Source organism: Microcebus murinus, chromosome 7, assembly GCF_040939455.1.
Source record: "Microcebus murinus isolate Inina chromosome 7, M.murinus_Inina_mat1.0, whole genome shotgun sequence".
Lineage (NCBI taxonomy): Eukaryota > Metazoa > Chordata > Mammalia > Primates > Cheirogaleidae > Microcebus > Microcebus murinus.
Window position 1 is genome coordinate 98459560 of NC_134110.1, and position 26631 is coordinate 98486190.

At 40.3% G+C, this 26631-nt stretch overlaps 1 protein-coding gene, 1 non-coding gene and 1 pseudogene across 4 annotated transcripts in view; all 3 read right to left on the minus strand.

The window, feature by feature from the left end:
- LYPLA1 (lysophospholipase 1) overlaps window positions 1–8374 on the minus strand; it is a 37207-nt gene extending 28833 nt beyond the window's left edge. The window contains exons 1-2 of one of the 3 annotated variants that reach the window (XM_012789279.3): window positions 8126–8374; window positions 7312–7343 (exon numbers count right to left, since the gene is read on the minus strand). In XM_012789279.3, coding sequence (XP_012644733.1) covers window positions 7312–7343; window positions 8126–8194 — 101 coding nt within the window. In that variant the 5' untranslated portion in view covers window positions 8195–8374. The remainder of the gene's footprint in view (window positions 1–7311; window positions 7344–8125) is intronic. The other 2 variants (XM_012789278.3, XM_012789277.3) reach the window with 2 other exon arrangements.
- A 6977-nt stretch (window positions 8375–15351) lies between these two features.
- Window positions 15352–15488, minus strand: LOC142872069 (U8 small nucleolar RNA). Its single transcript, XR_012920310.1, has one exon. It is a non-coding gene; the product is annotated as a U8 small nucleolar RNA (small nucleolar RNA).
- A 686-nt stretch (window positions 15489–16174) lies between these two features.
- On the minus strand, window positions 16175–19198 carry LOC142871970 (nuclear receptor coactivator 1 pseudogene; annotated as a pseudogene).
- Window positions 19199–26631: the final 7433 nt, after the last annotated feature.

Consider the following 26631-nt stretch of genomic DNA (forward strand, 5'->3'; position numbering starts at 1 on the left):
ACCAAGCCCGGCTAATTTTTAAATTTTTTTTGAATGGGGCGGGGGAGGGGTGGGGGTGGTCTCAAACTCCTGGCCTCAAGCAATCTTCCCACCTGGGATTAGAGGCTGTGCCCAGGCTTCAGCCACTATATCTGGCCTAGAATTGTTCTTAATACAATAAAGCCTTACCTATTTTCTCCATACAAAAGAATTCTATACCACTGGCTTTTTGAATTCTTATCACTTTCTGTATGCATATATACATTAGGCTAAGAATAAAAAAGTTGGAATTCACTGTGAAAAAGTACAAGAGCTTTAGGGTATACACTGCTGTTCAAAGGCATTTGGGTATACTCACTAATTCTTGGCCCTGTTTAGTGTAACAGAGGCTGCTGAAGAGTTGCCTCTCAATTATTCAACTCAAACATATAGACAATGCAACTATATTTCACATTCAACTTCGACTATTCATGATTCTGCTTAAAACTGCAATACCACAATTATTATATTAATAACTCATTTCTATTTTGTGCTTTCTCCTATGATAGGCTGCTACTCTGAACTACTTTTGTTTATGTTTTAACCACATACACCACTGTTTTCCCCACCAATATGCACAGACTTTAGCCAACAGCTCTAGCCCAATACAACAGCACAAGAAAATGCCCTTTCTATTATAGAAGATATGTTTAAAAAAAGAAATGAGAAAATTTAAAAAAATTCTACATGCATGAAAGATACAAAGATTAGATATGGACTGTGTCCTCAGTGAGCCTACAATCTAGTAGGAGAAACAAGATATAAATATACCATCATACAAATCAAAATTTAAGCACTACAAACAAGTTATGAAGAATGTCAAAATAAGGAAGAGAAAGAGAAGATTAATTTCAGCTATGGGAATCTCTATAGAGAGGAAAAGCCATAAGATATAAACCATGTTTTCCCCACAATACATACACATATACACACTGTAGTGGGTTTCATTCCGTATTACAATTTAGGGGAAAAGACAAACAAAAAAAGAAAATTAAAAGCCCATGGAGTGGTACAGTCAAGAAACAATTGTTAAAAAAAAAAAAAAAAGGAACAGTAATTACATCTTAGTTTTTATTTTTTATGGGACTATACTATATCAAGAGTTTTATTTTATGTTTTTTGAGACAGGGTCTCAGAGTGCTGCCCAGGCTGGAGTATAGTAGCTTCATCACAGCTCAAACTCTTGGGTCAAGCAATCTTCCTGCCAGTCCTCCTGCCTCAGCCTCCAGAGCAGCTGGGACTATATGTGTCACCACACCTGGCTAAAGAAGTTTCTATTGTTGTAGAAACAAAGTCTCGCTAAGTTGCTCAGGCTTACAGTTTTAGAATATACTTTTCCCACTTAAATTGCTGGAATTCTTTTTTTTTTTTGAGACAGAGTCTCACTCTGTTGCCCAGGCTAGAGTGCCATGGCATCAGCCTAGCTCACAGCAACCTCAAATCCTGGGCTCAAGCAATCCATCTGCCTCATCCTCCCGAGTAGCTGGGATTACAGACATGCACCACACTATGCCCGGCTAACTTTTTCTGTATATTTTTAGTTGGCCAATTAATTTCTTTCTATTTTAAGTTGAGATGGGATCTTGCTCAGGCTGGTTTCGAACTCATGACTTTGAGTGATCCAACCACCTTGGCCTCCAAGAGTGCTAGGATTACAACCATGCCTGGCCTGGAATTCTGATTTATCAAATATTCTTCTATTTCTAGAAATTTGGTGTTTCAAATTTTTCACATAAAATTTTCACTGTACACTCATAAACAAATTTTTGCAGATTCCATTTTTTCTTTGGGAAAAATTCCTAAAAATGGTAATGTCACAAAAATATAAAAAACTTTAGGCCTTTGGATATTGCTAAATTAGTCTAAAAGAGTATTTAAAAATCAGAGATGAAGAGAAGTTGAAGCCATCTCAGATAACGCAGGCCAAGACCACATGGTGAAGAGCCATGATTGCTGTGTTTTTATGTGGATATTATCATGTAGCCCATAGGAAACTACTGGAAAATCAAATGATAAATATCATCATTTTAGGAACATTATTTCCAGTGTATTCAGCTCTCTCACGTAAGCTAAAAATTATAATGAAAAGCTCAATTTTTCATGGTATGAATATACTCACAGTCCTTGACTTATAATGGTTCAACTTAATGATTTTTCAACTTGACAATGGATTTACCAGGATATAACCATCATAAGTCGAGGAGCATCAGTATATCAAAAAATATTCTACAACAGGGGTTATCGCTTTCTGCACAGGATCAAAACAGTCAATATTTTAGGCTTCGTGAGCCAGAAGGTGTCTGCTGCAACTACTACACCCAGCCACTCTAGGATAAAAGTAACCACAAACACTGTGCAAACAAATAGATGTGGCTGTGCTCCACAACAAAACTTTACTTACGGACACTAAAATTTGAGTTTCATATACTTTTCATATCACTAAATATTATTCTTAACTTTTTCTAACCATTTAAAAAAAGTAAACACAAGTGGCAGCCAAAACTACGAGATTCAGCAAAGGCAATGCTCAGATGGAAATTTACAGTTGTAAACACCTATATTTAAAAAGAAGAAAGATCTCAAATCCACAGTCTAACCTTCCATTTTAAAATACTAAAACTCAACCCAAAGCAAGCAGAAGGAGGAAATAATAAAAATCAGAGTGACAATAAATGCAATAGAGAATAGAAAAGCCACAGAGAAAAACCAACTAAACCAAAAGTTGGTTCTTTGAAAAGATCAACAAAAATGACAAATCTTTAGGTAGGCTGACCAAGGAAAAATAGAAGAATCAAATTACTAAAACAAGGAATCAAAGAAAGGACATTACTACTAACCTGACACATAGAAAGGATTAAAAGAGAACACTATGAACAATTATATGGTAATAAATTAGATAATTTAGATGAAATAAATAAATTCCTAGAAAGATACAAACTACCAAAAATGGATTCAAGAAGAAATAAAATCTAAATGGACCTATACTAAGTAAAGAGACTGAATCAGTAATCAAAAACTTCCTACAGGCCAGGCGTGGTGGCTCGTGCCTATAATCCTAGCACTCCACTCTGGGAGGCCAAAGCGGGTGGATCATTTGAGCTCAAGAGTTCAAGACCACCCTGAGCAACAGTGAGACCCGTCTCTACTAAAAATATAAAGAAATTAACTGGCCAACCAAAAATATATAGAAAAAATTAGCCAAGGATGGTGGTGCACGCCTGTAGTCCCAGCTACTCAGGAGGCTGAGGCAGGAGGTTCACTTGAGCCAAGGAGCTTGAGGTTGCTGTGAGCTAGGCTGACACCACGGCACTCTAGCCTGGGCAACACAGTGACACTCTGTCTTGGGGGTAACAAAAGCAAAAATTTCCTACAAACAAAAGCCCAGGACCAAATGGCTTCATGGAGATTTCTAGCAATATTTAAAGAAGAATGGGCCGGGCGCTGTGGCTCACGCCTGTAATCCTAGCTCTTGGGAGGCCGAGGCGGGCGGATTGCTCAAGGTCAGGAGTTCAAAACCAGCCTGAGCAAGAGCGAGACCCCGTCTCTACTATAAATAGAAAGAAATTAATTGGCCAACTGATATATATATAAAAAATAAGCCGGGCATGGTGGCGCATGCCTGTAGTCCCAGCTACTCGGGAGGCTGAGGCAGGAGGATCGCTTGAGCCCAGGAGTTTGAGGTTGCTGTGAGCTAGGCTGACGCCACGGCACTCACTCTTAGCCTGGACAACAAAGTGAGACTCTGTCTCAAAAAAAAAAAAAAAAAAAGAAGAATGGACACCAATCCTCTCATCCAAACAAAAAAAAGGAGAGAACACTCACTAATTTATTCTATAAGGCTGCTATTATTCTGATACCAAAACCAGACAAAGACACACATTACAATAAAAGAAAATGACAGAACAATATCCCATAGAAAGATAGATATAAAATCCTCAAAAAACAAGCAAAAAATTCGAGCAAATCAAATCTAGCATCATGTAATTGGGATTATACACCATGACCAAGTGGGATTTATCCCTAGAATGCAAAGGTGACTCAACATAAGAAAATCAATCAGTGTAACAGACCACTTTACTGAAGATTCTAGCCAGGGAAATTGTCAAGAAAAAGACAAAAAAAAAGCATCTAGACTGAAAAACTCTCTCATGAGTATCTTGTAATCTTATATACAGAAAATCCTATGAAATAATAAAAAAAAAAAAACCCTAAGAGCCAATAAGTGAGATCAGTAAGGTTGCAGGATATAAGATCAATACACAAAAAAGGTACATTTCTGTACATCAGCAATGAACAATATAAAAATGAAATTAATACAAAATTCCATTTAATATAGCATCCAAAAGAATAAAATACTTATTCAGTATATAGTGGGGGGAAAAATAAAGAAGAATAAAATACTTAGAGGAATAAATTCAACAAAGTAAGTGAAGGACTTGTAAATTAGAACTTCAAAACATCATTGAATGAAATTAGAGACCTAAATAAACATATATCCTGTGTGCATGAATGGGAAGACAATACTCTTAAGATACCAATAATCCCCAAATAGATCTATAGATTCATGGCAATTCTTGTCAAAATCCCACCTAACCTTTTAGCAAAAATTGGCACACTAAAATTCATATGGAAATGGAAGGAACCCAGAAAAGCCAAAACAATTTCAATAAAGAAAAACAAAGTAAGAGGACTCACGCTTCCCAATTTCAAAACTTAGGACAATGCTATATTAAAAAGACCATATGGTACTGGCATAAAGATAGACATACAGATCAGTGGATTACACTGAAAGTACATTACAGTTATGGTCAATTGATTTTTGACAAAGGTGCTAAGACAATTCAATAGGAAAAGAATAGTCTTTCTAACAAATGTAGCTGAGATAACTGCATATTCACATGCAAAATAAAGAAGTTCGACCCTTACCTCACACCATACATAAAAATTAACTAAAAATAGATCAAAGACCTAAATTTAAGAGATAAAGTTACAAAACATTTAGAAGGAAAAAGGTGTAAAATGTCACTACCTTGGATGAGGGAATGATTTATTAGCTATAACACCAAAAGCACAAGTAACCAAAAGAAAAAAGATAAACTGGAATTCATCAGTATTAAAAACTGTTGTGCCTCAAAACATACTATCGAAAGGCTGAAAACTCACCCCACAAAATGGAAGACAATATTTATACATCATATATCTGATAAGAGTCTTACTGTTCAGAATATATAAGGAGTTCTTACAAATCCAACACAAAACAACCCAATTTTTAAAATGGCAAAGGATTTGAATAGATATTTTTCCAAAAAAATTTACAAATGGCCAACAGGCACATGAAAAGATGCTCAATCAACATCATTAGCCATTAGGAAATGCAACTCAAAAAGATAATAACAAGTATTAATTAATGATGGGGAGAAATCAGAACCCTCATATACTGCTGGTAGAAACGTAAAATTTCAAAGAGTGACCAAGGTTTTAAAGAAAAATAAAAAATAAAAAATAAAATAAAAAAAAAATAGAAACGTAAAATGGTGTAGTCACTATAAAAACCAAAGGGTTAAAGATACAGTTACCACTGACCCAGCAATTCCATACAAAGGTATATTCCCTAGGGAACTAAAAAATATGGCCATGCAAAATCTTGTACATGAATGTACAGAGTAGCATTATTCATAATAGCTGAAACATATTAACAACTTAAATGTTAATCAACATGATAAATGATGAATGAATTTTTTATATGAGAATTTTTTTAAAGGGATGGTTCTCTTTATGTTGCCCAGGCTAGACTCAAACTCCTGGGCTCAAGGGATCCTCTCACCTCACCCAAGTAGCTAAAACTACAGGTACAAGCCTGGCTAAAAATGTGGATTATTTGGCAATAAAAGGAAAGCAGTATTGATAAATGTTACAATATAGATGAGACTGAAAAAGGCTTTTACTTTGTTAAGTAAAAGCCAGATGCAAAATACCAAATATTGTCCGATTCCATTTATATGAAATGCCCAGAATAAGCAAATCCATAGAAACAGAGATTAGTAGTTGCCAGTGAGGGGAATGAGTAGTCTGCTACTGCATGTGAGATTTCTTTTTAGGATGTTGAAAATATTCTTGAATTAAGGTGGTGGAGATGGCTGCACAACTTCATGAATATATTAAAAACTACTGAATTATATATTTTAAAAGGGTGAATTTTTTGGTATGTGAATTATATCTTAATAAATACAATAGTTCCCTGCCCATCCCCAGTTTTGCTTTCCAAAGTTTTAGTTATCTCCATTCAACCACCACCCAAAAATAGATGAGTACAGTACAATATGTTGAGATCACATTCACATAACTTCCATTACAGTATATTGCTATAATTGTTCTACTTTACTATTATTGTGGTTAATCTCTTACTGTGTCTAATTTATAAATTAAACTTATCATAGGTATGTATGTATAAGATCACTCGAGGCCAGGAGTTTGAAACCAGCCTGAGCAACACAGTGAGACCCTCTAACAAAGTTTTAAAAATTATCCAGTCGTCGTGATGTGCACCTGTAATTCCAGCTACTCTAATAATCTACCCCAATGCCTCATTTTAAAGAAGACTTAGGGTTTTCCTACTACTTTATCAAAATTTACTTATCTTCAGTTTTCCTCCAATTTTTCAATTTTTAAACAGCATTCATATTTTGCCTGAGTTTCAAACAGATAATCCCCAATTTAAGTTAGATATTATAAAAACCCAAAAATCTCTCAATGTGTAAAAAGCCTGAGTAAAAGATAAATCATATAGCTATAGTACAACAAAATGTGTCTGATAAGCCTCCAAATAAATCTTTGAGTTGCCCCCCCTGCCTTTCAACTGATTTCTCTTTTGGGGGAACACCTAATCCTCATTCAGAATGCTGTAGGTATGCCTTTTGTTGCTACTGTTTCTCTTACCAAAATCAACTAGTTCTCCTCAATCTGCTCTGAAATTTTAACTCCCCTGGAAAGCTCTCAATGGCACATTGTCTCTAGTAACATTCCACCAAACTCTGGTATCCAATATCCAAACCAACTTAAGGAGGAATTTGCAATTTTAATATGTTCCAGAAACAGAAGTTGAAAGATGATAAATTCAAGATAATAAGGGGAAAACTCAGATTTTCAAAAAAGATTGTATCTTATTGCACTATAACTAACATCACAATCAATCATTTTAAATACATTTTTAATGTCCTTAAACGTTAAACCTTTGACCTAGTAAGGAGAGTTGCATGACCCCGTTTCATTACTGTAACTATTAATGACACCTACCCGGTATCCCCCAGTCCATGAAGGAAAATAACCTAGAAGAGAAGAGTAAAAATTAATAAACAATGCCTAAATAAGCCCACACAGAATTGTTACACACTAGCCTTGCTTAAGGTTGAAAACGTAATGAAGGTTCTTAAAACCTACGAGAGAATTACACAATACTATCTTTGGCAAGTTAATCTCTACAGATCTTTTTAAATGGCAAAAAAAAAAAAACCCACAAAAACCAAAAAACGAACTGGCTTCTCTCCCTTTAGTTCCTAAGGTAATTAACGTGGGGTTTTGGTCCTTAGAGGTCCCTGTTAGGCAGTCTCAAGTGCAAATTATCATATTCTAGGAAAAACAGTTTGTCTCTTCCAAGTCATAAGTCTCACATATCCAGTAGAATTTTTCCATCACGAAAAGGAGCTTCCGGGGGCAAAAATAAGTTTGAGCTCTCATACACAATTTTCCCCCAGAAAGCCACCTCTAATCTCATAAGACACTAAATCTTCAAACTTCTTTCATTGAGAGCCGGCGTGCAGGGCGAGGCAGTAAAGCGATTTCCTCGCGTGCCGAGCCTCCCCTCCTGCACGAAGCGGCAGACCCGCGCGGCGGCCCGACCTCCCGGCCGGCGGGGCCCCGCGCACGGCGTCCGCAATGCAGAGGCCTGGGGAGCCGGCCCGCGGCGGCCCGACCGGGCGCCCACACCGCGCAGGCCGGCCGCGCCGCCCGCACCCACCCCGGCGCCGCCGGCCAGCAGCGCCCGCCGCACGCGAGGGCAGTCGCCGGTGGGCCCGGCGGGCCCCTCCGAGCCCCAGCCTCCGCCACTCACCGCGGCAGTGGCCTTCCGGGCGGCAGGCACGACGGCAGGCAGCGGAGCAGACATGATGTTGCCGCACATACGACGGCCCCGCCGACTGAGGGAGCGGAAGGGAGAGCGGTCGCCCGGCCCCGGCCCAAGGGCGTGTGAGCGGCGAGTCCCGGCCCGCCCCACCGGGCGCGCGCTCAGGCGCGTGCGCGCCAACGGGCGCCGCGATGCCCTCCGCCGGCTCCGCGCGCCCCCGGCGCGCCCAGGCCCGGCCCCGCCCCCGCGGCCCCGCCCCCGCGCGTCACAAAGCCTGGGCTTCTCCCTCCGCCCGCGCCGGCCGCGGCCGAGAGCTGTGCGGGCCGCCAGCCTCTCTCTCCCCGCCACCCGGCCCGGCCGCGCCTGCCCCGCCCGGCCGTCCCGCGGCGCTCTCCCGCCCGCCGTCGGGGCGCATCCTGCGGGGGGCGCTGTCGGGGCCGGGCTGGCGGCCGGGCCTGGGTCCTGGCTCAGTCCTCCGCTCAGCCAGCACGGTAGAGAAAAGACCGCAAACCAGCGGTACCCAGCCGCAGAGGCTCCCTGGTTCCTCTGCCAAGGTGTCTCCATTGGTAAAAGTCAGAAGGGCTGGACTGGGAGAGGCCAGTCCAGCTTTTGCTATATTTCCAGTTGGGGCTAAGCCAGTGTGTGAGTTGGGAGTCAACTCCCCTTCTCTTTTAAACGTTAGTTGGAAAGGAAAATATTCAGTTGTCACCAAGAATCCACCACATCCCTGAACTGACAATACTCATTGATGGTCCCATGTTGCAATAGTACAGATTTAAGCAGGAAGCTAGATGGTCCCTTTTCTGTGCGGGTGGCTCTACGGTTTAAAATATAGTTTACTCAAGGAATTTATTGCATATCTAATACATGGTAGGATCTGGGAAGGGGACAGGAGATAGAAACACTCAAAACCAAAATGCCCTGACCTTCAGAAGTTTACGATTCAGTGAAGATACTCAAAGGCTATACCGCACACAATACTTAGGGTGAGATTGGGAGGGAAGCTAGTGAACAAAAGCTTAAAAAGGGACAAACTACACTCTCATAGACACAGTAACCAGAGTGCAGAGGGATTTGGGGTCTTATTCGCACTGTTTTTATCATTCTTGTCCCAGATTTGCATGGTGAGAATTTTGTGGGCCCTCAAAAATGTTAAATTTTTTATTTATTGAAAATGATAATAATGGGGCTCATGTTTGATGTACTAGTGTACATTTTTGCTAGGCTTTTAAGTTATTTTGTTGTGAAACATCACAACAAAATAGAGAAAATAAAACTATCTTTAGCTCTTACTATGAACATAACATATTCCAAAATCACTATTTTGTGAAATTTTCTATGATGTAATATGTAGAATTTCAGGCGCCACCAATCACTTTATTGGTGAGGAGTAGGACAGCTCAAGTTGAGGTATCTATGCTATTAATACTATTCCTGCAAGATTCACCCGGCCGTGCATCCTCCAAGGAGTCTTTCCTCACTCTTCTAATTAAATTATCTCTCTCTCCCAGGTAAGGGAATGGAATAAATATAATAATTGAAAAAAGACAAAATTATTTCAGATAGTATGATTGTACAAAGGGAAAACTCAATAAAAGCTATTTAAAAATTACTAAATTGAGCAATATAGCCAACGTCTAAATCAATATCCAAAAGGAATGGTTTTTCAAGATATAATAATAGCTGGTTAGAATATGTAATAGAAGAAAAAAATCTTCACAGTAGAAATTTTAAAATGTGTATATAGGCAAAACTTTTTTCTAAACCACTTTATTGAGGTATGATTGACATATAAATAGCTGTGCATATTTAATGTCTACATCTCCATGAATTTAGGAACAAGTATACACCCCTGAAACTGTCACCACCATCAAAACCATAAACATACTCATCACCTCCCAAAGTTTCCTACCATCCCCTTTATTATTATTATTATTGTGGGGGTGTTTGCTTTTGTTTATTTTGTTAAGAACACTTAACATGAGATAGACCCACTTGTTGCCAAGCACATGGGTTCTGCTGCCTGCCACGCAAAAAGCAAACATGAGAGGTGAGTGAAGAGAGGTAGTTTATTCAAGTGCTGGCAGCCTAAGGAGATGGTGGATTATTATCTCAAAAACTGTCTCATCTTTCTCTGCTTACTGAGCACCTCATAAAGGGAAAGGATGAAGGGGGTTCGTGGAAGAAAGCAAACTTTGTTCAAGTCAGCATGGTTATTAGCAAACAATAGGTTGTCTGGTGAATCTTGTCATCAGCAGTCTGTGGTTGGCCTATTCGGAGTCTTGATCTGTTTTTCTTCAAGGTCATTTTCTAATCTTGCGCCTGACACCTGTATAAGCAAGAATCAGGTTAATTGTAAACTTTTAAGACAGAACAAGCCAAAAGCATGCTGGAGGCAAAATGGCTTCCCTTTAGCTAGCCTAGCGATATAGTCTGAATGGCCTTTGGGGTGCGCTTACACTCTTAGCAATTTTAAGTATACGGTACAGCACTATTAGCTTATAGGCACTATGCCACATACCATGTTTCCCCAAAAATAAGACCTACCCATAAAATAAGCCCTGGCAGGATTTCTAAGCAATTGCGCAATATAAGCCCTACCCCCAAAATAAGACCTAGTGATGGGCGCGGCTACGCAGCGTATCTGCACAACCCGTGCATTTCGTTGTGGAGCGGTAAAGAAGACGAGCAGCCCTTCTCATCTGCCCCATGAGAGCTCTATTGCTCGACATGAGACATTGGGGCCAATGGTTCTAAAGGAGTCACAAGAAATTCAGGATCGAATTCAGGGTTTGGAGAGTTATGATGATGTTTCAGAAGAAGACGACTTAACTCTATTTGAATAAATGTAGGTTGTTGTACCGTACTTTAAAAAAAAAAAAAAAACACATCCCCTGAAAATAAGCCCTAGGGTGTCTTCTTGAGGAAAAATAAATATAAGACCCTGTCTTATTTTCAGGGAAGCATGGTAGTAGATCCACAGAACTTATTTACCTTGCATAACTGTAGGGGGAGATAACCTTGGCTTGATTATTTCTGCCAAAGTATCAAGAAGTAAAACACTTCTGCATACCTTACTGTGCCTAACTAGCCTACCAACTTTAAATATTTACTACACTGAGAGCCCCCTACCTCCTCTTCCTTTGTGTCTTAGCAGCACACCTTAACCAATCGGGTAAGAAGAAGATTGTGCAGTGGAAATTCCAGCCAATGGGATGAGACACAGCCATAGGTCTGCATTAGGTATAGAAAGGGGAGGAACCCCCCCTGTAGCTCACTGGCCGGCTGCTCTTGCTGAGGATCGGTGCCCTTCTGATCAGAAGAAAAAATTTTGCCTTACTGAGACAGTTTGCAGTGTCTATTTTCTTAACAACATTGTGGGTCATTTCTAACATAACCAAAACTTTGTACATTTTAATCATTGCCTCTCCATTTCCCACTTCCCTCAGCCCCTGGCACCCACCATTCTATGAGCTTTGCTTCTATGAGCTTGACTATCTTAGAGTCTATATGTAAGTGGAATCATACAGTATTTGTCTTTCTGTGTCTGGTTTATTTCACTTAACATAATGCCCCCCAGGCCCTTCTCCTAAATAGCAGGATTTCCTTCTTTTTTAGGTCAAATAATATTACATTACATGTATATTGACAACCCAAAATAAGTGACTGAAGCAAAGGTCTCAGTCATGGAGGTTCATTAAGCCAAAGTTGAGGACGAACCCATGAAAAACAAAAACCACAGACAAACTGTGGTTGTTTTTCCAAAGCAGGATTTGGGAACTCAGGTTTTAAAGGGTATAGAAAGAAACAAAGAAGAAGGGGGTGGGCAGTGAAACAAAATGGTTACATTCTTATGAGACTATATTTTACATAAGGAGAATGTTAGAAGAGAAAAAATGAGTGAAGGAAGCACCAATTTTGCAGATGTCCCCAGTGGGTGGCAGAATGTTTGATCTTGTCTCTGTTCTGCATGTGGGAAGATAAACCTATAATCGACATGATTCATGTGGAATCAAGCAGATTTTAGTTTTAGTATCTAGCCCCAAAGTTTCAATTTGCTTATGGGAGACCAGCAAGGAATTTCCTTATGAATGATCTGTGGGTGCAGGCCATGGCAAATGCCTGAGGCCCCTTACCTGACTAACTCATAGTTATTATTATTTTTTTTAGTTTCCAAGAACTCCTTGTTCTAAAGCTGTCAGCTCTGTGAGGGCAGGCCTTCTGCTCTGGGCCAGTCTCCATGGCACCCCAGCACTTAGGCCCACCCAGCATTGCAGAGCATACCCTAGTAAGTGGGCCACAAATACGGAAGGGAAGGATCAGGAACCCAAGTAAATCTATAACCATGGTATTTGACTAATGGATGATGTTAATAACAGCTATTCATTTGGAAGGAGATTTTGCATGACTCAGCCTCCAGCCTTGACCTTCTTTGTTGCATAAGGAGTTGAAGGGGGGATGGTCCTGAGATTTTTATTTCCTTTACAATATATCACAATTTCTTTACCCATTCATCTGTTAATGGATGTTTAAGTTGTTTCCGTATGTTGGCTATTGTGAATAATGCTGCAATAAATATGGGAGTGCAGATATCTCTTTGAGATCCTGATTTTAATTCCTTTGACTAAATACCCAGAAATAAGATTGTGAGATCATATAATAGCACTATTTTTAATTTTTTTTGTGGAACCAACATACTGTATTCCATAATGGCTACACCAATTTGCATTCCTATCAGCAGTGTACAAACGTTCCCTTTTCTCCATATCCTCAATAACACTTGTTATCTTTTGCTTTTTTTTTGATAATGGCCATCCTACAGGTATGAGATTGTATCTTACTGTGGTATTGACTTGCATTTACCTGAAAATTACCTATGTTGAGCATCTTTTCATCTACCTGTGGCCATTTGCATGTCTTCTTTTGAGAAATGTCTATTCAGGTCCCATGCCCATTTTATAGTCAGGTTATTTGGTTTTATGCTATCCGGTTGTATGAGTTCCTTGTATACATTGAATATTAACCCTTTATCAGATATATGGTTTGCAAATATTTTCTCTCATTCTATAGATTACCTTTTCACTTTGTTGATCGTTTCCTTTGCTATGCAGAAACTTTTTAGTTTGATGTAATTTTACTTATTTATTTTTGTTTTTGTTGTCTATGCTTTTCATGTCATATCCAAAATAACATTGCCAAGACCAATGTCAAGGAGCTTTTTTCCTATGTCTTCTTCTAGGAGTTTTAGGGTTTCAGGCCTTATGTTTAAGACTTTAATCCATTTCGAGTTTATTTTTGTGTATTGTGTAAGAAATGGATCCAATTTCATTCTTTTTGCTCATGGATATCCAGTTTTTCAACATAATTTACTAAAGAGATTATCTTTTCCCCATTGTGTTTTCTTTGTGGCCTTGTCACAAAGAATACACGTATCCATGGGTTAATTTCTAGGGTTTCTATTCTGTTATACTGAGTGTATGTGTCTATTTTTATGCCAGTACCACACTGTTTGGTTTACTATAGTTTTATACTATAATTTGATATTAGGAAATGTGATGTCTCCAGCTAATCCTCACCGTATATGTACTGTTGTTGGAGACTAAGACCCTCCACATTCCAACGACTTGTCCTGACTTGTCCTACACAGGGAAAATAGCCTAAGATGAAAATAGCACCCAGCCCTCCAGCTATAGTTCTGAGAAGAATGACATGCTTGCTCCAGGGCATGCTACCTGTAATTGTTCCCGACACCCTGCCAGGTTGGGGTTGAGTGATCCATCACAAACAGCTTTCGGTGCCATTGAGATGCTGATTGGGGCTGATTAGCCCACACCCAAGCCTCATCATTCCCCCATTCTATTTTTCTGTTTCTACTTCCTTGTTTCTGTATATAAAACCTACTAAAAATCCAAGTAAAGTAGACCTTGACAACCATTTGCTTGGTCTCGTTTCTTTCTCTCGCCCATCTCTTTCAGGCACGGTCCCCCTCGCCCCCACGAGTAACAGAAGGTCCCGCGGGCCGGGACATACTGTTCACCAGGAATCTGAGTTACATACAAATCTGACCTAAAGATGCTTTCAGGAATATATATCGTAACTTGGGGACCACCTGTATATACATGTATATATCATACACATATAAAATGTAGTATTTTCCACTTAACTTTGTTTTTTTGTTTTTTGTTTTTGGAGACAAAGTCTTGCTCTGTTGACCTTACTAGAGTGCAGTAGCGTCATTGTAGCTCACTGCAACCGCAAACTCCTGGGCTCAAGTGATCCTCCTATCTCAGCCTCCCAAGTAGCTGGGAAAACAAGTGTGTGCAAACTTGCCCAGCTACTTTTTGTATTTTTTGTAGAGATGAAGTCTCACTCTTGCTCAGGCTGGTCTCAAACTCAAGTGACCTCAAGTGATCCTCCTGCCTCTGCTTCCCAGAGCTCTAGGATTACAAGCATAAGCCACCATGCCTGGCCCCACTTAACCATTTTTAAGTGTAGCATTAATTACGTTCAAAATGTTGTGCAGCCTTCACGACTCATTTCTAAAACTTTCTTACCACCCTAAACAGAAATTCTGTAACCATTAACAATATGTCCTCAATCCCTCTCCTCTGAGCCTCTAGTACCCTCTAATTCATGTAATAGTTGTCCTTTTGTATCTGGCTGATATTACCCAGCACAATGTTTTCAAGGTTCATCCATGTTGTCACATGTATCAGAACGTCATTCCTTTTTGTGAGTTAATATTTGGTTCTATGTGTATACTACGTTTTGTTTATTCATTCATCAGTTTATAAGCAGTTGGAAACAAGTATCTTCTGGAATTCTTGCCCTCAGTTCCTTTGGATGTATACATTCAGCTTTCAATATTTGACTATTGTCTGGGTATGGTTCTCTTTTCATTTATCTTTCTAAAACTTCATTGAGTTCTTGAATGTATAGATTAATGTTTTTCATCAAATTGGGATGTTTTCAGTCACTACATAGTCAATATTTTTCTGCTCTTCTCTCTCTCCTCTCCTTCTGGAATGTTCATTCCACGTATGTTCGTGTGCTTCATGGTGCCCCACAGTCCTCTAAATCTGTTCATTATTCTTTTTTTTTTTTTTTTGAAAGTGAGCTGGTTAATTTCCTTTAATTTCAAGGTCACATAATGGAATTATTATCACTGTTTTTTTTTTCTTTTTCTTTTCTTTTTTTTTTTTTTTTCAGGAAGAATCAGATAGGAGCAATCAGAGTGTTGCAGGCTCTGATTACGCAGAGACGTATAATCACGTATCATGCGAACTCCAATCATCATTTTCTCATCTGCACTCCAAGAGGAGTAACAGGTAAGGATTATCCCACCTGACGATACTGTTTTTTTTTTACATCAAAATGTGATAGATTAAAAAATCTGACAGTCCTATCTTCATGAATTTGAAGTGTTATACTATCCAAATGTCTCTTAATTAGGAGAATGCTAACCTGGGTTAGAACAACAGGAATATGTTTTAACACGGTTGCCTCCTAAACAATACCTCATGGAAAACTCATTCTGTGGGGTAACATGTATTACTTGAGAAAAGGAATTTCATAATCAAGAAAGTTTGGGAAATATTAGGTTAAAGAAATCTCAACTAGGTTCTTTGATACAAGACTTCTCAAAATCTTTAATAGGCACTGTGAAACTTCAAAAGAGGAATGTATGTGACATGTGGCATTTGCCCAGTGTATTTTAGTACAGATCCTTTTTTTCTAGTTCAAGGAAGCCACTTTAGGAAACATAATCTGACCCAATGTTGTATTTCTAAAAGAGCTGTTATGGGAAGTTTTGGGTAAGAACACAAAATAGCTCTCCTTAACATGAATTGCTCACCTGACCATTAATTATAAAACGGTACAGGTCATGCTATAATTTAAAATGCATATAATGAATGAAGTTCATATGTCTAAATATAACTGAATTATTTGTAGTGGCGAAAATGAAAACACATTTCATTTGTAAGCAAAAGGTCTATGTAAAAATGGTGAGAGCCAAAGTGCTAATCCATATTACCACTAAACATTTAAAATGAGGTGTTGTCCCAAACACATACTATTTAGCCTGGAAGTGGGTCTGGCAGTGGTGGACTGTAGTGAAGCTGGCAGGATCTCCGATTTGATGGCTACATTGGTGACCGCACCATCCATCCTGTCTCACATAAGCCCGGCAACTGTGCTGCCTTCTCCAGCGTGGGCAGTAACTGATCAAACTGGTCAAGGTCAGCTGTAAACTGGCTCTGGGACTCCAGTTTAATTTCCTCAGGAGCAGGTTTGGTCATTGGGGTTGGGTTTGTTTTACAAGGATCCATCTGCTCTTTCTTTTCCACTTTCACCTTTACATCATCCAGGCTCAGGTTTGGAGTTGATCTTAAATCTTTCTCATCTTTATCTAAAAGGTAGCGTAGGAGCTGATGGTCCTTTGATTCTTTTTTCTTTGAAGAATCCAGTTCTAGTTTTATACTGGAGTTGCCTTGTGCCTGTCCAGTTACTGACACAGAAGTAGATGCACTGTCCTTTTTATCAGGCTCAACAGACAAAGTGGTGATATCTGAGGGGCTACCCTCCTGTAAGAGTCGGTGCAGAATTTTGTGCCTCTCTGTCAGTGAGCTATGGGATGAGGGGCAAGAACCCCCTGAAGAGTTAGCAGAGGCAGAGTTGGAAGTGCCTGTGCAAGACAGCACATCTTTGCAACTTGTGTCTATATCAGCATGTCGTAACTGCTGTTCGGCAGTTGTTGTCAAAAGCTGCACTAGTTTGTGACTGGTTTGAGAGTATTTACTGTCTCCATCTGACAGTCTGTCATTGTTATGCACAAGCCCTGAATCCAGAGGTTTGCCATCACTAGAGCTGTTGTCAGATTGAATCATTTCATTTAAAATGGTTGCAATCTCTTTGTTATCTTTGGACTCAGCTTTTGCTGGTTGTATATTTAATCTGCTCGGTGAATTCTGTGAGCTGATCTGCCTGAGGACTGGAGAACTGGCAGAGAAGCCAACAGAGTTATTGGTTCCTTCATTCATACCCTGTAAAGATGTTACTGGGATATTTGAATAAGATCGGTTACTATTATTACAGGCACTACTTGTCATGCCAACAGGGGAGTTTAATGTCGAAATATTAGGAGGGAATGAACTATTTGGCATCCTGGGCCTTGTTGCCAATCCAGAAATAACCTGTCTCCTTGGAGACATGAACTGCGCTAGTGATATTCCTGTACCTTCCATAGGAGAATTACTGAGATTTAAAGAGGGATTACTGCTCTGGGAACTGGCCTGTCCTTGGTTTAAGGCAACATTGGCTACAATCTGATTTCCAGGTGAGCATCCAAAACTCCCTTGGCTGTTGCTAGAATTACTATGAGTGCTGCTATGAAGGTCTGAGCTCGGTTGTCGGTTTACTCTGGTGGATACCATGTTGCTGTTGGATGGTGGCAATGTGGATGAACGAGCCACACCATGAGCTGGAGAGATACTAGGATTGACTGAGGGGTTTACTCGGGGAATTGACATTCCAGAATTAGTGTCATCTTGAGGAGAAAGCCCACTGTGTTCCCTGTCGATGATATGAATTCCCATGATGAAAGGTTGCATGTCTGGACTTTGAGGGTAGCAAAGTTTACACTTGGTGTGGGCGCTAAGCATTGTCCCATCATTCAATATGAATCTATAGGATGGGCTGGAGGCAGTGCCACGAGTCATCACTTCTTGAAATAGTTGTCTGGCATAAGATGGCTCTCTGCCCTGAGGTTGGAAGAAAGTATAAATGCACTTCCTCACTAAATCTTCCCAGCCAGTTCTGCCAGCAGCTCTCAGGGAACTAGTATCAATAGAGATGATTTTACCTGTAGTATCTTGCTTGGTCATAAAGGATTCTACACCCGTAATAGCTGGAGGCCAAGGTAATCGTCGTGCAATACATATCAAACATGACTGAAATCTTCTCCATCCTCTTGAATTGATTTTGGCTGTGACACAGCAAAACACTGCATTACTTCATACCGCTGGCAAGCTTCTTGGTTCTCGGTACCTGGCTCATCTGGAGGGTGAATTAGCATCCTGCAGTTAAAGGTATGGCTATTTCGTCGTGTTGCTTCTTGAGGCCAAGGAACTCCATTTACTAGTGATTTTGGTAGCAGATTCTTCACAAATTCTGCATGATCCCCCACATGTAGTATGCTGTAGATGCTGGTATTCATTAATTCCTCCTGATTGTAACCCAAGTAGCTGGTTACATTCTCTGACACAAATACAATTCTCCCTTCACAGTTCACAACAAAGAAAAATCCATCCAAAGCCTCTAAAAGAAGAGGTCCCAGGGATTCCTTTTCTATCACTCCTTGACTACTTGATGAGATGTCTGGTTTCTGTACATCGTCATCAGTTGTTGATTTCTCTTGTTCCATTCTCTTCATCAGCTGCATCTGATCGACCATTTTCTTCAAAATCTTGCATTTGTCTGGTTTTACACTCAAGCTGTCAGTGTCACTAATGTTGGCAGACAATAACTCAGCTAGCTCTTCTAAATATTTATTTTCTTGCTCCCTGCGCCTCTTTTCAGTGCTTGATGCCAATGTGTCACATGGTGATCCTTTTCTCTTATGTGAGTCTGGGTTAGCAGGGTCGGATGAACTGTCCCCGAGGCCACTCATGTTGAAAAACTTCACACCTGGGAGACTTCTTTGCTCATAATGAATTCTCAAAACAGATATGGTCAAATCTATTGCTCCGGAGGCAGCTTCCACAGGAATGGGGTAATGATGTTTTCCAGAGATGGCTCTAGTCTCTTCACTCTCACCTCATTTAAGGCCAATTATACGAATAACCTGTTTATTTCTAAAACCTCTCAGAGTAGTATTTAGTGATTTCTCAGGAAATTATTAATTCATTCTCTGAAACAGTTGTAAAGGGAAGCTTCATTTGGAAGCAAGGTTTCCTACTGCATGATCTTGCCTGGTGGTTCTTGATTTTATCATCAGAGTCACTTCCAGTTACGTTTCCATCAGTATGGATAGACCTGGCGCTGGCTCTGCGCGAGGGAGCAGCAGTGAACAGGCGCTCGAGGCCCGGCCCAGCCGTCGGAGGACAGGGCTTGGCGAACCGCGTCAGAGTCCCGCGCGCCGGGCCTGGAGAACAAGCATTTCAGCCGCTCTCCGCGGCCCCGTGCTCTCCTCCTCCTCGGCCGCCGCCCTGTTCATTATTCTTCATTTTTTTTCCTCTCTCTTTTTCATACTGCGTAATTTCTATTACTTTATCAATAAGTTCTCTGATTCTTCTGTCTGCCAGCTCAAACTCACTGTTTAACACCATCTAAAGAATGATTATTCAGCCACACATTTAATATTCTCTCTAGTATATATGCCTCTTTATTACTTTTTTCAATATGAATAGGCTGAGAATTTTTCAAATCTTCAAGTTCTGCTACTTTTAAATCATGCACATCAAAACTCTTCTAGCTTCTACCCGGTTCCAAAGCCACTTTCACATTTTATGGTTTGTTATAGCAACATCCCACTTCCTGATATCAAAATCTGCATTAGCTGCCGGGCACTGTGGCTCACGCCTGTAATCCTAGCACTCTGGGAGGCCGAGGCGGGCGGATTGCTCAAGGTCAGGAGTTCAAAACCAGCCTGAGCAAGAGCGAGACCCCGTCTCTACTATAAATAGAAAGAAACTAATTGGCCAACTGATATATATATATAAAAATTAGCCGGGCATGGTGGCGCATGCCTGTAGTCCCAGCTACTCGGGAGGCTGAGACAGAAGGATCGCTCGAGCCCAGGAGTTTGAGGTTGCTGTGAGCTAGGCTGACGCCACGGCACTCACTCTAGCCTGGGCAACAAAGCAAGACTCTGTCTCAAAAAAAAAAAAAAAAAAAAATCTGCATTAGCTTGCTAGGGCTGCAATAACGAAGTACCACAGACCAGATGGCTTAAGCAACAGAAATTTATTTTTTCATAATTCTGTAGGTGAAAGATGTGAGATCAAGGGGTTAGCACTTCTGATGTCTTCCTCCTGGCTTGTAGATGGTCATCATTTCCTTGTTTTTTCACATGGTCTTTCGTAAGTACAGATCTGTGTCTAAACTTTCTCCCTCTATAAGGACACCAGTTATCTTGGATTAGGCCCTCCCTAGTGACCTAATTTTAATGTAATTACCATATTAAACACCCTATCTCCAAATACTAGGGAGTAAGGCTTCAGCATACGAATTTTGAGGGAGGAATAATGCAGTCATAACACTCCGCCTGGCTTGGAACCTGCACCCTATGAGCAAGCTGGGGGGAGGGCTACTGTGGCCCTAATATTCTCAGCCTGCCACAAACTGGAGTAGAGCATCTGCCCTGCAAGTAGGGACTAATGTAGGGTAAGGAAGCCCAGTCCTCCCATGCAGAAAATGTCACCTTAGACTAGAAGCTAAGAGATGACAGAGACCCTGGTCTTCGCATGCATAGCTGTGTAAAGTAAAGGGGACATCACTCTGAGTTGGGGGAGGGGTGGCGATGAGAGTGGTTATAGTTCAAAGGCCATAATAGACTCTTCCTTTTCTTACAAAGATTGATTATATTTTCTTGAATAAATATTTCTTTGTTCTGTGCCCATTAAACAATTTCCAGAAACTTTAAATTAAAAAAAACAATAATTTTCACTCCTTATATGCTTGTTTCACTGGCAAGATAGTCTGCTACAGATTGAGGTTTATCAATTTTATTGACCTTCTCATTTGATTTTGTTTTTTTCTTCTTTTTTAGCTTCTTTTGCAGCTTCTTAAGTTTGGGTCGTTGATTTGAGATTTTGTTGTAGTCTCCAGATTTTTCTTTTTTTCTAATATAAGAATCTGATACTATAAATTTCCCTTTAAGAATTGCTTGACTACATTCCACTTTCTTCTTCTTTTTTTCCTTTTCCTTTTCTGTTTTTAAAGATAGGATCTCTTGGCCCAGAGCAGTGGCTCACGCCTGTAATCCTAGCACTCTGGGAGGCCGAGGTGGGTGGATTGCTCGAGGTCAGGGGTTCGAAACCAGCCTGAGCAAGAATGGGATCCCGTCTCTACTATAAATAGAAAGAAATTAATTGGCCAACTAATATATATAGAAAAAATTATCTGGGCATGGTGGCACATGCCTGTAGTTCCAGCTACTTGGGAGGCTGAGGCAGGAGGATGGCTTGAGCCGAGGAGTTTGAGGTTGCTGTGAGCTAGGCTGATGCCACGGCACTCCAGCCTAGGCAACAGAGTGAGACTCTGTCTCAAAAAAAAAAAAAAAAGAAAGAAAAGAAAAAAAGAAATAGTGGTGAAGAATGTTAAATAGTATATAGTTTATATGTTCAAGAAGGTAGAAGGATGAGCATTTTAAGGAGAGAGATAAAAAATGTAAAAAAAATCTATTTCACAACAATGTGAATATACTTGACACTACTGAACTGTACACTTAAAATGTTTGAGATGGCAAATTTTGTTATTTTTTTTACCAAAATTAAAAAAAAAAACACTGGCTGGACATAGTGGCCACACCTCCCACTTTGGGAGGCTGAGGCAGGAAGATCATTTGAGGCCAGGAGTTTAAGACCAGCCTGGGCAATATAGCAAGACCTCATCTCTACAAAAAATAAAAATAGCTGGGCATGGTGGCACACCTGTAGTCCCAGCTACTCAGGAGGCAGGAGGATTGCTTGAGAGTGGGAATTTGAGGTTGCAGTTAGTTATTATGACACCACTGCATTCTAGCCCAGGCAATAGAGCAAGACTCTGTCTCAAAAAAAAAAAAAAAGGTTGCCAATTTAAAAGACAACAAACAAACCAACCCACAAAGAGACATCCAGAGATGAAAAATATAATGTCTGAAAAGAAAAACAGTCTGAATAAGATTATCAGCATATTAGACACTATAGAAAAAAAGATTAATAAATTTGTAGATAATAGAAATTATCTAAAATGAAACAAAAACAGGAAAAGATGAGCATAACATAAATGAGCTGATAAAGTGGCCTAATACAAGTATAATTGTACTCACAAAAAGCAGAGCAAGGATGGGCAAAAAATTTCAGGAAATAGCCTGGGAACCGTGGTTCATGCCTGTAATCCTAGCATTCTGGGATGCTGAGGCGGGAAGACCACTTAAGGTCAGCAGTTCGAGATCAGCCTAAGCAAGAGCAAGACCCCATCTCTCCAAAATTTAGAAAAATTAGCTGGGCATGGTGGCATGCTCCTGTAGTCCCAGCTACTTGGGAGGTTGAGGCAGGAGGATCCCTTGAGCCAGGAGTTTGAAGTGGCAGTGAGCCATGATGATGCCACTGCATTCTAGCCACAGCAACAGAGTGAGACCCTGTCTCGATATATATATCCTCTTGTGTGTGTGTGTGTGTGTGTGTGTGTTGGGATACAATTAAGTCACTTGTAATCAATTTTATCCTTTTGAGGTTTGCTTTCTTGCTTTGTTAGGAGGGTCCCCACAGCCTTTAGTGTAGTCCTAATTGGTCTTAATACTGGTACAAGTACCCTTTTGAGAATGACACTTATGTTAGGAGATATTTTTATTTGGCTGGTGGGAACATAAAGTTTTCCCAGTCCTGAGTGAGCTCTGAAACTGCTTCTGCCTCAATCTTTCCGGTAGTCTTTTACTGGCCTTGAGTAGTTTCCTCACACACGTGCTGATCAATTCTCATTTGGAACCCTCCCTGCACAGGTCTCTCTTCTATCCTTGCCCCATAGATTCTAGTAGGCTGTCCCCACACAAACTCCGTCTTCTCTGCTCAGGGAGACCACCGAGCTCTGTTTGGGTACTGCCTTCCTGCATGCAGCCTGAAAATTCTCTCCATGCAGTAAGCTGGGGCTTATTCATACCATCTGTTTTATTTCTCTAAGAGATCACTATCTCTCACTGCCTGTTAACTAATGTCTGGAAACCATTATGCCATATATTTTTTCTTATTTCTTAATTGTGTATGATGGGAGGATAAATCTCATTTTAAAAGAAAATCTGGTTGTTTTCACTCCATCATCTGGAAGCAAAAATCTCAAAAATACTATATATTGTTAGTGGATACATATACACAGGTAATGAAAGAATAAAGAAAGGAGCCGGGCGCGGTGGCTCACGCCTGTAATCCTAGCACTCTGGGAGGCTGAGGCGGGCGGATTGCTCGAGGTCAGGAGTTCGAAACCAGCCTGAGCAAGAGCGAGACCTCGTCTCTACTATAAAATAGAAAGAAATTAATTGGCCAACTAATATATATATAAAATTAGCCGGGCATGGTGGCGCATGCCTGTAGTCCCAGCTACTCGGGAGGCTGAGGCAGCAGGATTGCTTGAGCCCAGGAGATTGAGGTTGCTGTGAGCTAGGCTGACGCCACGGCACTCACTCTAGCCTGGGCAACAAGCGAGACTCTGTCTCAAAAAAAAAAAAAAAAAAAAAAAAAAGAATAAAGAAAGACATGGAAAAAAGAAATTCCATATTCAGAATAGTGGTTATTTCTGGGAAGCTGGGAGAAAGAGGAATGCGATTGTGTGTAAAAGAGGGCCTATAACTATATATGTAATATTTTATTCCATTAACTATGTGGTGAGCACACAGGTAGTATTACAGTTAACATCAGACCCCAAATATTTCACTATAAAAAGATCCCCAAAAGAAGAAAGGATTAAGTTTTTTAAAAAGAAACCACAAAAATACAAAAAACAAAAAGTACATCTTAGTGGCAGCTACATACAACCTTGACTGAATCTTTTGCCCCCTACTTCAAGTGTGTGTGTAATATACAAGAAATAATCTTTAAAATTACAATCATCGACCATTCATGAAATCACTGAATCCGTTCTGTGCCCATTATTTTTTTATTTTTATTTTTTGCCCTTAGAAGTTGATATGGAAAATATGCCTATCACCAGACTGTTCTTTAGAAAAATTTAAGACGGTTTGACTGACGGTTGGCAAACTGGACTCCTGAGTAGGGAGAATGAGGTAATGTTCTAAGGGTTCATTCTTCCAGCTCTGTAAAATAGTAGGAAACCATTTCCTCAACATTAGAGGGCTGAGATAGCAGGGAGACTTGGAAAAGCCCACCAAGCCACCTCTGTTTCTGTTGTGTGCCTACTGGAGGGGCCAGAGCCAGCAATGCTGCCCATGCCCTTGAGCAGCAGAACTCTTGCCACAGCCAGCCACGTAGCTATCCATCTTTTCCCTCATTTTTATTTTCCCTTTAGTGTGTGGAAGATTGTAGGATTCATTAATAATGTTTTCCAAAAATTCCTGATTCTCTGTCTTCCGAGACATGGCAGGATTGCATTTCCCAGACGTGGTTTGGGCGAGGCCGCGTGGGTAGGGTTCTGGTCAATAAGTTGTACGTGGAAGAGACTAGTGTCATTTCCAGACCAGAACTTTCATTGTTGGCGTGAGGCCTCCAAGAGCCTCTTCTCATTTGTCACAGCCACCTGCAAGTTTCATGATGGCCTGGGTCCTAGAATTTACACAGATAAGGAACAAAGGCCCTTCTAATCCTTACTGGGGTTACTGTGTAATTTAGAAATAAACCTTTGCTTAGGAAGTGCTGAAAGTTCCTTTGTATCACTCAGCTCTCATGTTCCTTTGGGGACTCAATCCTTGACTACTCAGTCCAAAAGTCCTCCCAAAGATCAGTTACTTTCGAACACATTCTCTTGTTTAATTGTCTTCATGGCACTCCTTACTCTCTGAAGTGGTTTTTTACTTTATTTGTACTTGCTCTTGTGTGCCTCCCTGCTCTAAAACAGAAAACTTACTCACTTCATTCATTGCAGTCTCCTCAACTCTTTGAGGAGGGATCAGATTGGCCAGAGACTTACAGGCCATGGAAGATGTTTGCATTTTATTCTAAGTGTGATGTGGAGCCTCTTCAGGGTAATGAGGGCAACAGGGAAAGTGAAAATAGGTCAGCCAGTAGACCGTTGCATCGCCGTAGGCACGGTGATGATGGGTTGAACTAGGTGGTGTTTCTGGATGGAAGAGGTGGGTCTTGTTGATGTGGGAAATAGGGGAAAAGAGCAATCAAGAATGACTCTCAATCACACCACTGCACTTTTGCCTGGGCCACAGAGAGAGACCTTGTTTCTAAAAATAAATAAACAAGCAAACAAATGCCTACCTGAAAAAACAAAAAAAAGGAATGACTCTCAGGTTTCTGTCTTTAATAACTAGGTAAATGGAGATGCTGTTTATTAAGACAGGGAATATAAAGGAAGAACAATTGGAGGGGTATTGTGGAAAAAAAGTTGGAAATCTAGAATTCCCTTTTGACTATGTTAAAAAGATATTCTAGTCAAGATATCAATTAATTATCTGGAGATATATCTATATATCAGCTTTTGATTGCATATACAAATTTGAGAACTTCTAAGCCATTTATGATCACTTTTGAAGAACATCTGCATAGAAAAAAAATACATTTTAACATTTAGAGGTCAGACGGTTGTAGGAGGAGCCAGCAAAAGTTAACTGAGAAAGATCAACCAGGGATGGAAGACGAAAACCAGAAATGTGGGCTGTCCCAGAAACCAAACAAGGGAAGTATTTCAGGGACAGAGTGGTCCACGGCTTTGAGTGCTAAGAAGTCTAGAATTCTAAGAATTAAGAAAACAAAGAATTTTTTGCTAGATTTGGCACTATGGAGGTTATACATAGGAAAACATGTGAATCAAAGAAGAGGATGGGCCGGGCGCCGTGGCTCACACCTGTAATCCTAGCTCTCTGGGAGGCCGAGGTGGGCGGATTGCTCGAGGTCAGGAGTTTGAAACCAGCCTGAGCAAGAGCGAGACCCAGTCTCTACTATAAATAGAAACAAATTAATTGGCTAACTAATATATATACAAAAAATTAGCCGGGCATGGTGGCGAATGCCTGTAGTCCCAGCTACTTGGGAGGCTGAGGCAGGAGGATCGCTTGAGCCAGGAGTTTGAGGTTGCTGTGAGCTAGGCTGACGCCATGGCACTCACTCTAGCCTGGGCAACAAAGTGAGACTCTGTCTCAAAAAAAAAAAAAAAAAAAAGAAAGAAGAGGATGTAGAAGATAGCCTATGTAGAACTCTTCTGAGTTTTTCTATGAAAGTAAAGAGAGAAATGGTTATAGTTAGAGGGCTATGGAGGGATGATGGGTAAAGAAAAGTGGCTTTCTGTTTTTGTTTTGTTAAGATGAATGATATTAGAGCAAAGTCCTATTAGAGCATTTTTGTAGGCTGATGAGGCTGTCCTGCATGAGGAAACATTGCTGATGTAGGAAAGAGAAGGGATGATCAAAACAGCAGGATCTTTATGCAGGTGAGAAGTTTGGGTGTGCAGATCACAGGTAGGAAAACTGAAATTTAATAGAAAAAAAGCTACTGCCTTCACTTTAATACTTCATTTACTTTAATTGGACGGTAGAGGATCCATGCAGTTATAAAGATTATAGGTATAGTGGTAGGATTTCCAGGACATTCCCAATCTCATGACTTACTTTTTTTTTTCTT